The sequence below is a fragment of the Phocoena sinus genome, chromosome 11 (genome assembly GCF_008692025.1).
Source record: "Phocoena sinus isolate mPhoSin1 chromosome 11, mPhoSin1.pri, whole genome shotgun sequence".
Lineage (NCBI taxonomy): Eukaryota > Metazoa > Chordata > Mammalia > Artiodactyla > Phocoenidae > Phocoena > Phocoena sinus.
In genome coordinates this window covers 72,947,583-72,962,114 of record NC_045773.1, presented here as the reverse complement: position 1 = coordinate 72,962,114, position 14,532 = coordinate 72,947,583, and the positions used below count along the sequence as shown (strand labels likewise).

The window sequence follows — 14,532 nt, the reverse complement described above, 5'->3', positions numbered from 1 at the left end:
TGGGGGTGCAACTACTTTTTACAGGATGAACAGGCAAAAATTCCAGCAGAGTTTCTGTACTGGTTTTTGAAGGAAGGTCAGAAAGATGCCAAGCAGTAGGAGGATAGTCCAAGAAGGCATAAGATGTAAAATGACACAGAGCATGAAAAAATACGGTGTTCTCGGGAAACTGACAAATTCAGTGCACTATGAACACCAACTCCACTAAAACCTCGTTTCTATTTTACTCATTTACTGTTCTCTGGCTCACCAATGGCATGATCCACTACATTTCTGGAAGAAAAGAGACTACTGAAGGCCTATCTGGCTTCTATCCAAGCTGAAGCGGAATGACAGGAAGACACAGGCCTTGGGATCTGACGGGAGGGCGGACAAGTTATGCCTTGATCACAGATGACCGCAGGGATGCGGGCATAAACGGGCACTTTGAACCTGGCACTCAAACCGCTTCCCGTCTGCAAGGAAGTCAAGAAAAAAACAAAGTTGTCGCCACAGCACTTCTTCATTTTTGAATATCAGAGAGAGGCACGATGCCTGGGCTGAGGAACGGGGGTGCCCCGAAGACCGACTCTAGCGGTTATCCTAGCTCCCCCACCACAGTGAGTTCCACCAGGGCAGAAGGCGCGTCCTCAATTCAACAAATGTTCACTGAGGGCCTAACGAGTGCCCGGTAGGTAATCAAATGGTTAAATCACAGTCCCCGTCCTTCAGGTGCTCAGATAACGTAGGACCGGGCACACGGTAAAGGCCCCGAGGTTCGGCCTCGCACCGCCCCCCACGCAGACCCCGCAAGCAACCTCCCCGCCTCCCCGACCTCCGCGCGCCTGCGCACCAGCAGCCGGAGGAGCGGAGGGCAGCGGACGGCGGGAAAAGGGAACTTACCTCAGTATTCCTCCACACGCCCCCCTTGATCATAATTCGAGGCATCTTGGCGGCGGGGTGTCTCGGCAAGCGGCCGAGTGGAGCTTCTCAGAAGTAGTAACGGCGCTGCGGCCACGGAACCCAAAGCCGTCACTTCCTCCAAGCACAACCTTCTGCTTTGAAGAGCTCTGCGCAGGCGCAAGGCGGGGCTTGGGGTTGGGGGAGGAGTAGCAAGTCTCGCGAGAACTCGAGTGACGGAAAGGAAATAAGTGCTTTGCTGTTAAAGCTCTACTCTAGGAAGACTGACAGAAAGTCATCAAACCACTCTAAGCCTAAGCGCCCTACGCCGCACGCATGCCCAAAAATAGATTGGAAGAAGCCATGGCTCTCGCGAGATATCGGCAGTGGCTCTTGGCAGAGAAAGTAGTGCTGGGGTTGGTTGTGACGTCACCTGGTGGCAGAGAATAGGAACGTGGCGCGTGTAGAGTTTAAGCCCAGTTGGTCTAAAAAGAACTTTGTTAATTTATTAATTTAGCACTTTATTAGGCATTTAACTGATAGGAATTTATTCACAGAATACTCAGGAAAACGCAATAGCTTATTTAAGCCTAAATTTCCTAACCTGGAGGTAATAATAGTACCAACTTCGTAGGGTCGTCTTAAGGATTAAATGAGATCATAAACCTAGCATAGTATCTGATACATAATAAGTGATCACAAAAGTGGCAACTGTTACTACAAGAAGCGCAACCCCAAGTGATCAGTGGTTGTCTCAGAAATCCACAGAAATGTCATGTCAGAGTTTTTCATTCATTGCTATTCAGTCTGTGTGGATTAATAGTAGAGAGTTACCATCGATAGGTACTGGTATTAGACTCGTTCTGGGTTGAAATCTTGGCTCTCTCATCAGCTTGGGTAATAACCTTGCTGAATCTCAGCATCCTCATCTGAAAAGTGGAGTTAACAATTCATACCTCATAAATTTGAGGGACAAATTAGTTGAAAGATACCTAAAACCCAGTGAGGTAGGGATTGCCAAACTGCCATTCCACCTCCCCATTACTCACTTGGTCTCCTTCACCATTCAAAAACATCTCTTTGGAGCCAGCCCTGGAAGGCATGAAAATGCCTTTCTCTTTATAGTTCTTCATTTCTCCATTTGCCTCTTCTGAAAGAGCTACAGAACTTTCCAGTTATATATATATATATATATATATATATATATATATATACTGTTTTTCCTTGAAATGGAAAATTGTAGCAATAAAATCACTAGTTTGTTGAGAGGACAGTGTTAGATTATGAAGAACACACAGATGTGTGTGTTCTGGTGACAAGCCATATTTTCTGTCTCTGGACGGAGGTCCAGAGATAATGCTTCTCTGTAGAATGTGTGACCATTACTTCCTGCCAACCCCACCCCCAACATGCACTCAGCTACAGTGGTTACAAGTGTCTCTCTCTCTGTCTCTCTGTCTCTCTGTCTCTCTCTCTCTCTCTCTCTCTCTCTCTCTCTCTCACACACACACACACACACACACACACACACACACACACACACACACACACACTGGCCATTTGATTGATCTGATCAAAGTTGAACCAATTAAGTCTCCTCCCCAGGAATTTTGACACTGAAACCTAGAAGAAGCCAGTCTCTCTGCTGGCCAATGAATCTCTAACATGTGAAGCCCAGGAGTTGCCTGCCACCATGTTTTGTACAACGTAGACTAAGAAAGGAAGAAAGCAGGTCCCAGGTGCATTGAGAGGAGCAGAGAGGAGAGTACAGAAAGACAGAGGTAGGTCTTGGCTGCACCACTGTCCCTGGATCCAATATGTTCCTCTGTCCTTGGTGCATCCCTGTCCTTGAGTTGTTGTTGTTTTTTTAATATTATTTTACAATCTACTGTTTTCTTACTTTTTAAATTTTATTTATTTATTTTTGGCTGCATTGGGTCTTCGTTGCTGCGCGCAGGCTTTCTCTAGTTACGAGTGGGGGCTACTTTTTTTTTTTTTTTGGCTGCGTTGGGTCTTCATTGCCGCGCATGGGCTTTCTCTCGTTGTGGGGAGCAGGGGCTACTCTTCATCGCGGTGCACAGGCTTCTCATTGTGGTGGCTTCTCTCGTTGCAGAGCATGGGCTCTAGAGCGCAGGCTCAGTAGTTGTGGCGCACGGGCTTAGTTGCTCTGTGGCATGTGGGATCTTCCTGGACCAGGGCTCGAACCTGTGTCCCCTGCATTGGCAGGAGGATTCTTAACCACTGTACCACCAGGGAAGCCTCCTGTCCTTGAGTTCCAATGATTAGTTCCCCTTTTGGCTTCAGTCAGTTGGAATTGGGTATCTGTTATCTGTAAGCCAGATTCCTAACACATCCAGAGTTGAACCGGTCCTCTCTGAAGAGCCATTTCTTTCTTTTTTTTTTTTTTTTTTTTTACGGTACACGGGCCTCTCACTGTTGTGGCCTCTCCCGTTGCAGAGCACAGGCTCCGGATGCACAGGCTCAGTGGCCATGGCTCACGGGCCCAGCCGCTCCGCGGCATGTGGGATCTTCCCAGACCGGGGCACGAACCCGTGTCCCCTGCATCGGCAGGCGGACTCTCAACCACTGCGCCACCAGGGAAGCCCTGAAGAGCCATTTCTGATCTAACATTCCAAGAGCCCATGATGATGGCTTCTCCTTCCCACTCAGCACCACCTTTACACCCCCTCCATGTCACCTTTTCACCAAATAGAAAAAGTGACCCTTCCTCAAGACACTTTATTGACACCTGCTGGAAAATTGTCACAAAATACTGATGTTTTGAAAACAAGACACTTACTACAAGAAAATTAGCTCTCCCATGCCTGTGATACAAATTGCACCCCCTTAGGGGCATGCGTTTTACAACCTGCCCATTAGGACAGAGCAGCCCTGTCAAAAGTCCCCCAAGGCACCCTTGAACACGCAGACTGCATGTCTAATCGAAATTCTAGTTTCCATCTTGTCCAGTTTTTTACCAACAAGAAACTGTGCAGGGGACTTCCCTGATGGTCCAGTGGTTAAGAATCCGCCTTCCAATGCAGGGAATGCGGGTTCGATCCCTAGTTGGGGAACTAAGATCCCACACGCCATGGGGCAACTAAGACCACGCACTGCAACTACTGAGCCCGCGCACTCTAAAGCCCGTGTGCCACATCTAGAGAGAAGCCCTTGTGCTGCAACTAAGACCTGACATGAACAAATAAATAAATAAATAAAACGAAACTGTGCAAGAAAGGGCTAAAATTAGAGTCAAAAGCCTGTGACAACACCAAGGGATGGCGAGGAGCTGGGGCTAGCCACCCTCATCATCTTCATCATCTCCCCAAATAAGGATATGGAATTTAAGTAGAAATATTGCGCTGCTTTGCAAATACAATTTCAAGACAGGTCCTCCAGCCCTGCCCACATCCACCAGATTGCCACCCATAAGGCCCTCTCCCATTTAGAAACTCCTCAGCTAGTGTTAGGAAAAACTAATATCTTGGTGTCCAGTTACTACAAAATGGAATTCCATGCACCCTAAATGCTGGTAATTCATACCATAATGCTAACCATGGTTAATCATCTAAATTGGCTTGAGTCTCACCTACTGATACTCCCTTGTGGTGAGTCCAGTTGTAGCTTGTAATTTTTTTTCTCAGGTACCCATCTTCATGGTTGTTATTTCTGGGGAGTCCCCTGTGCCCTGGGGTGGGGAAGTGTTCCCAAAGAGACTATGCTTATTGTCAGGCCCCAGAGATTCAAGAGTGTTTGTGAGCTCATTTCTCAGTTTAGGATCAATATTCCAATCAAGTCATTTACAACTAACCCTGCATCCACAGGGCACAGGCTTGGGATTTACATTTCTCACAGGAGACTTTTTTTTTCCACACTCACATACCAGACCCCAGACTCATAAGCCCAGTTGCATACTGGACAGTTCCGCTTGGGTGTGTCACAGGTTTCTCAAATTCATCTTCCAAAAATTGAGCCCTCAGGAATTCCCTGGCTGTCCAGTGGTTAGGACTCCACGCTTTCACTGCCCAGGGCCCGGGTTCAATCCCTGGTTGGGGAACTAAGATTCCACAAGCCTTGCAGTGCTGCCAAAAAAAAAGAGCTGCCCCTAGAAAACCTATACTTCTCCAGCATTCCTTATTTCAAGGGATAGCACAGGACTGGCGTGTATGGTTGTGTAAAGGGTTCATTGCATAAGGGAAAAGTGGGGGCTGAAATCTAGCTTGTACATTGCTCACCAGGCAATGCGTCCACGGGACTGTGTCCACCAAGAGAGCATCTTTCTCTAGGTGTATGAAGCCACCACATGGGCTAGACACTATATGTTGCCCTGGCAACAGCACCACCATCCACCTATTGCCACTTTTCCTTCCCCCATAACTTCCTCCCACCCACATCCAAGTCATTCCAGAGTCTTGCCAATTTTATCTCCTAGGTAGCCCTCCAATCCATCTCCTTTGTCCACCTGTGCTGTAAGTTTCCAGATCGAGCAAATTAAAATACCAGTTAAATCCCAGTAAAATTTGAATTTCAAATAAACAGCAAGTGAATTTTAGTATAATTGTGACTCATGCATTCCTTTTGTCCTCCCTTTCCTAGAGAACCCTGGTTTTTCCTCCAGCCCACACTGCGCTCAGCCAATAGAACACATTTCTAGCCAGATGATAACTCCCATGCTCACACCATCATCACTGGAAGGTGCCCTCACACCCTCTCTGTACTTGGTAGAAACATACACATTTCCTCGGAAAACAAGCCATTGGGATTTTTGACTTCTTTTTTGATATGAGGCAGGGTCCCTCCATGTGCACCAAGAAATGTTTAATTTGCATGTATTTCTTACAAAGTCCAGGTTTGGGAGCCTCAGTGTTGACTCTTCAAGTCAGTAGTGGCCGCCCCATCCCCCAGGGAGGCTCAGGCCACAACCCCTCCTGGAGTTCCCCAGTGTTGGAAGGACAGAAGGCATCTCAAATGGGCTCCCAGTCCTTCCCCAGAGTCCACTGGGAACTTGGCCAGTAGATGTGCTAAATCAGGGTCAGAGCTCCTTACTGCAAGGGATGGGGGCTGTTCAGTGCGTTTCAGGCCCAGACAGGAAGAGAAGTCGCAGGGCATAAAGATGTGAGAGGGGCCAAGGCAGGGGGCAATGTGTGGCCAAACCAGCCAAGGTCAAGGCTGGTCAAGGGAGAGGAAATGAGTCCAAAGACCCAGTGGAGGCGGCAGCCCTGGTCTCATCAGGGGCTGGGCAGGACCAAGTGGTGCCCTGCACTCAGATGGGCACTCCTAGATGTCCCAGGTGTCAGCCCCGCACAGCTATCAGGTTCTCAGTGAACCACAAGATTACCCTTGACCTTAGGAGATACCTACTGAAGTATATAGGTATGTAGGAGTAAAGGGTTATGATGTCTGCCGCTCACTCTCAAATAATTGAGGAGGGACTTCCCTGGTGGCGCAGTGGTTAAGAATCCGCCTGCCAATGCAGGGGACACGGGTTTGAGCCCTGGTCTGGGAAGATCCCACATGCCACAGAGCAACTAAGCCCGTGCGCCACAACCACTGAGCCTGCACTCTAGAGCCCATGAGCCACAACTACTGAGCCTGCGTGCCACAACTACTGAAGCCCGCGCGCCTAGAGCCCATGCTCCACAACAAAAGAAGCTGCTGCAACGAGAAGCCCGTGCACCGCAACGAGGAGTAGCCCCTGCTCGCCACAACTAGAGAAAGCCCATGCACAGCAACGAGGGCCCAACGCAGCCAAAAATAAATAAATATATTTATCAAAACTGATAGTAATAATTGAGCAAAATAATAATAGTAATAATATGAGAAAAAGAGAATGTGTACAACTCTGGACAAATGTTAATTGTAGACTCTAGGTGAAGAATATGTAGGTGTCTGTTTATTGTACGATTCTCGCAACTTTTCTATCAGTTTGAAAGTTTTCAAAATATAAACTTAAGGGAATTCCCTGGCGGTCCAGTGGTTAGGACTCTGCACTTTCACTGCCGAGGGCCCCGGTTCAATCCCTGGTCGGGGAACTAAGATCCCACAAGCCGGGCAGCGCCGCCAAAACAAAAAAGTTAAAAGAGGCAAAACACAGTGATTCTGCATCCAAGTCAAACATTTGATTTAGAACAGTCGCACCAACAGAAGCAATTAACAGGAAAAGGCTCTCCAGAGGACAGTCGGTGCCTGCTTCCTGGGCCTGTTCCTGTTCAGGATTGTCTTGGAAAGTCCAAAGAACCTGTGGATAGAGGCACGGAGTTAAAGGCTGTGCTCCATTACAAGACTAACAGTTCTCAACCACACAAGGTGACACACGGCCATGACATCTGCCCAAGGGCCATCTCGGGGCAAAGGGCACCATCCACTCTGGGAGAGGCTCTCTGTCTCTCTCGTCTCCACTGTGAAGCCTCTCAAAAGCCTGCTCTTCTGGGCTTGCCTCCAGTTTTTATGCTACATTTTTTTTTTTTTTGGCGGTACATGGGCCTCTCACTGTTGTGGCCTCTCCCATTGTGGAGCACAGCCTCCAGACGCGCAGGCCCAGCGGCCATGGCTCACGGGCCCAGCCGCTCCGTGGCACGTGGGATCCTCCCGGACCGGGGCACGAACCGGTGTCCCCTGCATCGGCAGGTGGACTCTCAACCACTGCGCTACCAGGGAAGCCCTATGCTACTTTTTGAAGGTTCTTTTACCCACCAACAGGTAGCAAACTCTGTAGCAAGGGGACCGCTGGCTGCCAACTGTCAAGCTCTTCAACTTCTCTTATCTCATTCTTCAGCTTGTTGGCCTTCTCCTTCACCCAGAAAGGCAAGCTGTGGGAAGAAAACAACACCCTGAGTTGAGTTTGTCTGATGCAAAATTTACAAACACCTTCAGCAGACAAGGCACTACATCCTCCAAAAGTAAGAAGGCCTCCCATGCTGCAAGGAATCAAAATCAAATACCGTGTTAGTCTTCACCATTTGCCCCTGCCCCAAACCCAGATCTCTTTTGTATCCCTCTCTACCCAAGACGTTGACCCCAGTAGCCTGCATCACCTTGACTCCTCCCTGCCCCCACCTTTGAGCTGGGCTTGGCTAATGGGAGGCACCAACAGGAGATCAGAAGGTGGAAAGACAGAGGTGTGGGTATGTCTTATTGAGCTCCCGCCCTATCTCCTGAGGTACCCCAGTTCTGGAGCCGCTGTATTCTCCTCTGCCGCAGGTCCTTTCAGACAGCCCTTCTCCTTCTCCTGCTGCTCTATGAACCATGGGCCCTCCTCCTGCTGTTCAGATCTAGGAGCAGTAAGAGCTTCCCACTGGCGGGAGCCCCTGGGTGCTCCGCCCTCCCATGTGAGTTTCCTCAACCTGCTCACACACTGGTAAACAGTCCTTTCATTAAACTGTCTTCAGAATCCCACCTGAGTGTGCCTTCTGCTTTCTGCCGGGACCTCAGCTAATACAGACACCCAGCGTCCCCCCAGGTCTGTTGAGATTTGAAAGGGCATATGCTGGGCTGCAGTGTGTGGGTTCCGAGAGGTACCAGGAAGTGAGGTTCCTGGGATGAGTCAGAGCAGAAAGACGAAGAATGTTTTCATCTTTTGGCAGCTAAAATTTTCATGTTTTTAGGGAGAAGTGCATCACGATTGAGAAAATACCCTGATAAACCTGCTGGAGTATTACCACACATAGCAATAGGTGGGAGTAATGGTTATCATTTAAAGCTGACAACCCAATAGTAGAAGCCCAAGTAAGAAAAGAAGGACGACAGACTTCCCTGGCGGTCTAGTGATTAAGACTCTGTGCGCAGTGGTTAAGAATCCGCCTGCCAATGCAGGGGACATGGGTTCGAACCCTGGTCCAGGAGGATCCCACATGCCACGGAGCATCCAAGCTCATGCGCCGCAACTGCTGAGCCGGCACTCTGGAGCCCGCGAGCCACAACTACTGAAGCCCGCGCGCCTAGAGCCCGTGCTCTGCAACAAGAAGCCTGCGCACTGCAACAAAGATTAGCCCCCGCTCTCTGCAACTAGAGAAAGCCCGCATGCATCAGCGAAGACCCAGCGCAGCCAAAAATAAATAAATAAATAAATTTATTTATTTGAAAAAAAAGAAATCTATAAAAAAAACAGTAAAGATAGAAACACACTAATATTGGGACATTATAACACAACAACTCTTGGTCCAAGTGGACAAAATGAGTGGACAAAAATGAGTAAGAAACTATAGGGACTGAACAGAATAATCAATAAGATAAATCTTCTGGGTATGTATCTAACTTCGCATACTGATGAAATAGAATGTACTTTCAAATGCATGCTGAGAGAGTCCCAAAATCGAACGTATATTAGATCACAGGGAAAATTTTGATAAGTTCCATAGAGTAAAAATAATAAAAACAATATTTTCCGATCACAAGGTGATAAAAGTAAAAATGAATTACAAAATAAAAACCAAAAAGCTCTCCTACCTGGAAATTCAAAATCTCTCTATTAAGGAATTCTTTAACCAAAAGGAAAGTACCAATGGGAACTGCAGAATTCTTCAAAAAATAAGGATAACCTGCATATCAAAATGTATAAGGTTCAGAATGGAGCTGAGCTAACATATAAGATCAGAGGAATGATACTTCCCTCAAATACAGAAATACTCCAATAGCTTGCTCTCTACCTCTTCAAACTCTAACCGTCCTCCCTGGCTGCACTCATTTAAGCATATGCCTTTCTTTTCTTCTTTTTTTTTTTAAATAAATTTATTTATTTATTTATTTTTGGCTACATTAGGTCTTCATTGCTGTGCGCAAGCTTTCTCTAATTGTGGTGAGAAGGGGCTACTCTTCGTCGCGGTGCATGGGCTTCTCATTGCGGTGGCTTCTCTTGTTGTAGAGCACGGCCTCTAGCTGCGTGGAACTTCAGTAGTTGTGGCTCTGAGGCTCTAGAGCGCAGGCTCAGTAGTTGTGGCACACGGGCTTAGTTGCTCTGTGGCATATGGGATCTTCCTGGACCAGAGCTCGAACCCGTGTCCCCTGCATGGGCAGGCGGACTCTCAACCACTGCCCCACCAGGGAAAGCCCTGTCTTTTCTAACAAACTCTTATGTTTTGGAAAGCAGCGACCCTGACTTTTTGCGCCACGTCAAACCCCTCACAGTGCACACCTAGGACTACACATGGCATCTGGTATTTGTCAATCATACCTGTTGAAGATGTGAGCAGCCCAGCTGCCAGACTCCACAGACACTTGACCTTCGAAACCAAAAACCCTCCATTCAAACTGCCTCACCCACCTGCTGGGATTCAAAAGGTCCCTACGTGTTAGGTGTCTATGAGCTCCTCCATAGGAGAAAATAAACAATTGATATTTTCATAAAGATAGGATAATATGAAACATGCTGAGAGAACTCACTTGGGAATTTGTGGAAGAGGCTCAAGTGGAATAAATGTATCAAATTTCTTTTCATAAGGCATTCTGAAAAACAGAAAAGGCAACCATAAGATTGGTATGGTTTCTATGGCAAAGAGATCAATGCATCATTGTGTTCAATAAAATGTCTTATTTTCTGGTTTTAATTGTTACATATGGGCTTCAAAACTGTTAAGGGCCATAATTCTTATTATTTTTTTACCATTTTTAGTAAACATCATTAAAACAAACATGATTAATTTTTGTTGAGGTATAGTTGATTTACAATATGTTTAAGGTGTATACATAGGGATTCACAATTTTTAAGGGTTATACTCCATTTATAGTCCTTATTAAATGTCAGTTATATTCCCTGTACTGTACAATATGTCCTTGTAGCTTATCTATTTTATACATAGTAGTTTGTACCTCTTAATCCCCACCTCTGTCTTGCCCCTCCCCCTCCCACTAGTAACTACTAGTTTTTACCCTGTATCTGTGAGTCTGTTTCTGTTTTGTTATATTTACTAGTTTGTTTTACTTTTTAGATTCCACATATAAGTGATATCATACAGTATTTGTCTTTCTCTGTCTGACTTATTTCACTAAGCATAATACCCTCCAAGTTCATCCATGTTGTTGCAAATGGCAAAAGTTTCGTTCTTTTTTACAGCCAAGTAATATTCCATTGTATACATATACCACATCTTCTTTATCCATTCATCTGCTGATGGACACTTAGGTTGCTTCCATATCTTGGCTATTGTAAATAATGCTGCTATGAACATTGGGGTGCACATATCTTTTCAAATTAGTGGTTTTGTTTTCTTTGGAACATGATTGATTTTTTAAAATATTTTTAATGTACTATACCAACTGTTTTCTCTTTTAATTTAATGACCCTCTATTTCTCCTCAATGCTTAGTTGCAAGTACAAGTCAATCCAAACAGTAGTCACTAACCAACAACCTGATTCAGTATGAAAACTGAAGTCTTCATATTTGTTGATAATAACAGGAACAAAATTAACAACGACCTTTTTGTAGTCAAGATCCTGTGTATGATTTCAATTACACATATGTACTTGTACATACACTAAGGAACTAGGTACAGATTTTTTTAGAAATTCTCACCAAATATGTCTTGTTGAGATTCACCCCTTGTAAAATATAATTTATATGTAGTGGAAAGAAATACAATTCCTTTAAAGTTAACAAAATAACCCTAGTATTAACATACACTTACATTGAAAAATTCCCTGGTGGGAGAGTTGATCCTGCTTTGTGGAAGCCTTTACTCTGTTCTGGATATGTATATGGATTATCTCCTGGAGTTACCTTTGGGATTCCATTCCTGGGATCAATAACTGTGAATGGTGTTTGAAAACAAAATCATAAAAAGGGCTGAAGATGATCCACAGATTTGCTGTAAGAATTGACATGACAATGGAAACAGGATAATTTAGTGTTTTATTATGAGGTACATATAGGTATCTTAATGTTCTGTTTGTGATTGTCTCGCCTTGAGGAGATGAAAAGTGTGAGCCTAAAATTAAATTAAAATTAAAAATAAATTTTAATAAAAGAGATTTAAAAAAACAAATAAAGTGCGAGCCTATGTTTGAGACATTTTTTAAAAGGTGCTGTTGGGCTTCCCTGGTGGCGCAATGGTTGAGAATCTGCCTGCCAAGGCAGGGGACACGGGTTCGAGCCCTGGTCTGGGAGGATCCCACATGCCGCAGAGCAACTAGGCCCGTGAGCCACAACTACTGAGCCTGCGCGTCTGGAGCCTGTGCTCCGCAACAAGAGAGGCCATGATAGTGAGAGGCCCGTGCACCGCGATGAAGAGTGGCCCCCACTTGCCACAACTAGAGAAAGCCCTCGCACAGAAACGAAGACCCAACACAGCAAAAATAAATAAATTAATTAATAAAAGGTGTTGTTATGATTACCTCACCCTGGGAAAGAAGAATAGCTTAGGTTTGGATGGGATGTTTTGGTTTAAAATGAATGGTGAATCAAAAGTATCTGAAATGATTAGCATGAACTCTGACTTGAAATCTTTTCATTCCTGAACATTAGTGCACTTTGAATCCCTGAATCCCTCCGGGATTAGCAGCTGTAATTGGGGCTCTGCCTCTCCGACTGGGTCTCAGGAGGAAATCAACTAATAAGGGCTCTGCTACTCCTGCTGACTCAAAGACTAGGGTAGTGTAGCAGTAGGAGGTGGCCTTCCTGGTGAAGAGGAGTCACGAAAAAGTCTACTGATGCTGAGCAAACACTGCTTCCTCAGCCCATGCTCTGACACCCAACCCAGCCGCTTCCAATGCCCCAGGAATAAGTAACTAACCACATGGAGTCAGCCTGGTACAGGATGGTCGTTTAAACCTGCACCTCTTACACCAGATGCATCTCCTAAGGGAATAATCCTGGACTGCAAGACTAACCACCTTGGGATCAGAAGCAAGGATGCATGGCTAGAAGCACAACCTCCTTCTCTGCTCACACACCCAATGAACAGGACCCTCTTTTCAATTTTTAAATGCTTGTTTTGATATTGTTCCATTCACCTGTACCCACAAGATACAAGCCAAAGGGAGAGCTGGGGAAGATTTTTAATAAGCTGTTTGCTACCTGCCCAGATTTCTTTAGCTAACTCAGAAAAGCCATCTGCATAATTGGTGGAAGTACTTGAGTTACTGGAGTACTTGATTTTTTTAATTTTCTATTTTTTACTCTTTCAAAACCCTTTTCAATAGCTAAGACTCTTCAGCTAAACTTTTTATTAGCTCTTAAGTGCAGGGAAATAACATCAACTACATCTGTACCTTGAGTGCTTCCTGAGGATGAAATGCTGAGGATTCAAAGCAAGGAGAGTGGAGTGACCCCTATCTTTTGAAACCCAAACCAGGGTACTGACAAGTAAAGGTCAGGTGACAACAAGAAGTGGTGAGAAGGGCTTGAACTGTGAAATCAGTCACGCCTGAGTCCAAATTCAATTCTGCAATTTCTAGTTCTATGCCCTTGAGCAGTTTAACTTCCCTAAGCCTTAAAATCCTCATTTATAAACTGTTTATTTCAAATGTCTACTTTGCATAGCTATCATGAGTACTGAATGAGAATAACCTGTATACATAATCAGCACTCAAGAAATGGTAGCACTCTGTTTGGGGAAAGTATCCTAGGAACTTGTTTGGAAAACCAGAGCTTTTTGAAGAATGCACTAACCATTCTGTCTCTAGACTGCTCTTCTAATCTACAGATCCTGGACTTGAGCTGCAGCATTTCCAGCATCCAGCCAACCCTTCAGACTGGTCCCCACAAACCAAATTAGCAAGAGCCAATTCCTTAGTATCTATCCAGTGGCTACTGTTTGTCCTGAATTCAGTGGTTTTTGTATATTGACAGACTCCTTGGTTTGTCTCAAGTCTGAAGTCAAGGGGAGATTCCGTCAGCAACCAAGGACCTCTCTGTTCAGTCCTGAACAGGTTTTTCCTTCAATTGCATGGCTTATCCCTATACTTGTGCTACTAAATGTATAAAGGTATAATCTAAGTTGTTTAATATATATTGTGCAATGTTTAGTATGTTGCACCCTTAAAGCTATCTGTCCATTTATCTTTATTTCAAAAATATGAACATAGGGCCGGCATATACTTCTGTTCCATGTTTAATGGTGAAATTTAAACGTCAATAAATAAAAATAGTATACCCATGTAATGCTTAAAAAAAAGAAATGGGGACTTCCCTGGCGGTCCAGTGGTTAGTTAAGACTCTGCGTTTCCACTGCAGGGGGCTCGGGTTCGATCCCTGGTCAGGTAACTAAGATCCCACATGCCACACGGCGTGGCCAAAAAAAAAAAAAAGAAATGGTAGCAGTTGTTATTATTATTTGAAACCAGGACTAGGCTAATACCACCCGCATCCCAATTTTTTTTTCTTTTAATCTGGAAAATTCAAGGTTAGAGAATAGGGAATCTTATCTAGTTGGGGAGAAAAGACAATAAAAACAGTAAAGGGAAGGAAGGAAGGAAGGGAGGGAGGGAGGGAGGGAGGAAGGAAAAGGAATAATAAACACAAAATTCAGGACAATGTTTACTTTCGAGTTAGGAGGGAAGTGATGGGTTAGGGTTAGGATTTGGATCATCATGATAATCTCATTTACTTTTTTTTTTTTTTTTTTTTTTTTGCGGGTACGTGGGGCCTCTCACTGTTGTGGCCCCTCCCGTTGCGGAGCACAGGTTCCGGACGCGCAGGCTCAGCGGCCATGGCTCACGGG

The 14,532-nt window shown here is 45.2% G+C and overlaps 2 protein-coding genes across 2 annotated transcripts in view; both read right to left on the bottom strand.

Annotated features, from left to right (window-relative positions):
- CDC5L (cell division cycle 5 like) overlaps positions 1–1,066 on the bottom strand; it is a 43,716-nt gene extending 42,650 nt beyond the window's left edge. The window contains exon 1 of the mRNA XM_032648872.1: positions 883–1,066. Coding sequence (XP_032504763.1) covers positions 883–927 — 45 coding nt within the window. The 5' untranslated portion in view covers positions 928–1,066. The remainder of the gene's footprint in view (positions 1–882) is intronic.
- Positions 1,067–6,750: 5,684 nt separating this feature from the next.
- SPATS1 (spermatogenesis associated serine rich 1) overlaps positions 6,751–14,532 on the bottom strand; it is a 52,255-nt gene continuing 44,473 nt past the window's right edge. Inside the window, exons 7-10 of the mRNA XM_032650179.1 lie at positions 11,500–11,620; positions 10,258–10,320; positions 7,573–7,688; positions 6,751–7,117 (exon numbers count right to left, since the gene is read on the bottom strand). Coding sequence (XP_032506070.1) covers positions 7,089–7,117; positions 7,573–7,688; positions 10,258–10,320; positions 11,500–11,620 — 329 coding nt within the window. The 3' untranslated portion in view covers positions 6,751–7,088. The remainder of the gene's footprint in view (positions 7,118–7,572; positions 7,689–10,257; positions 10,321–11,499; positions 11,621–14,532) is intronic.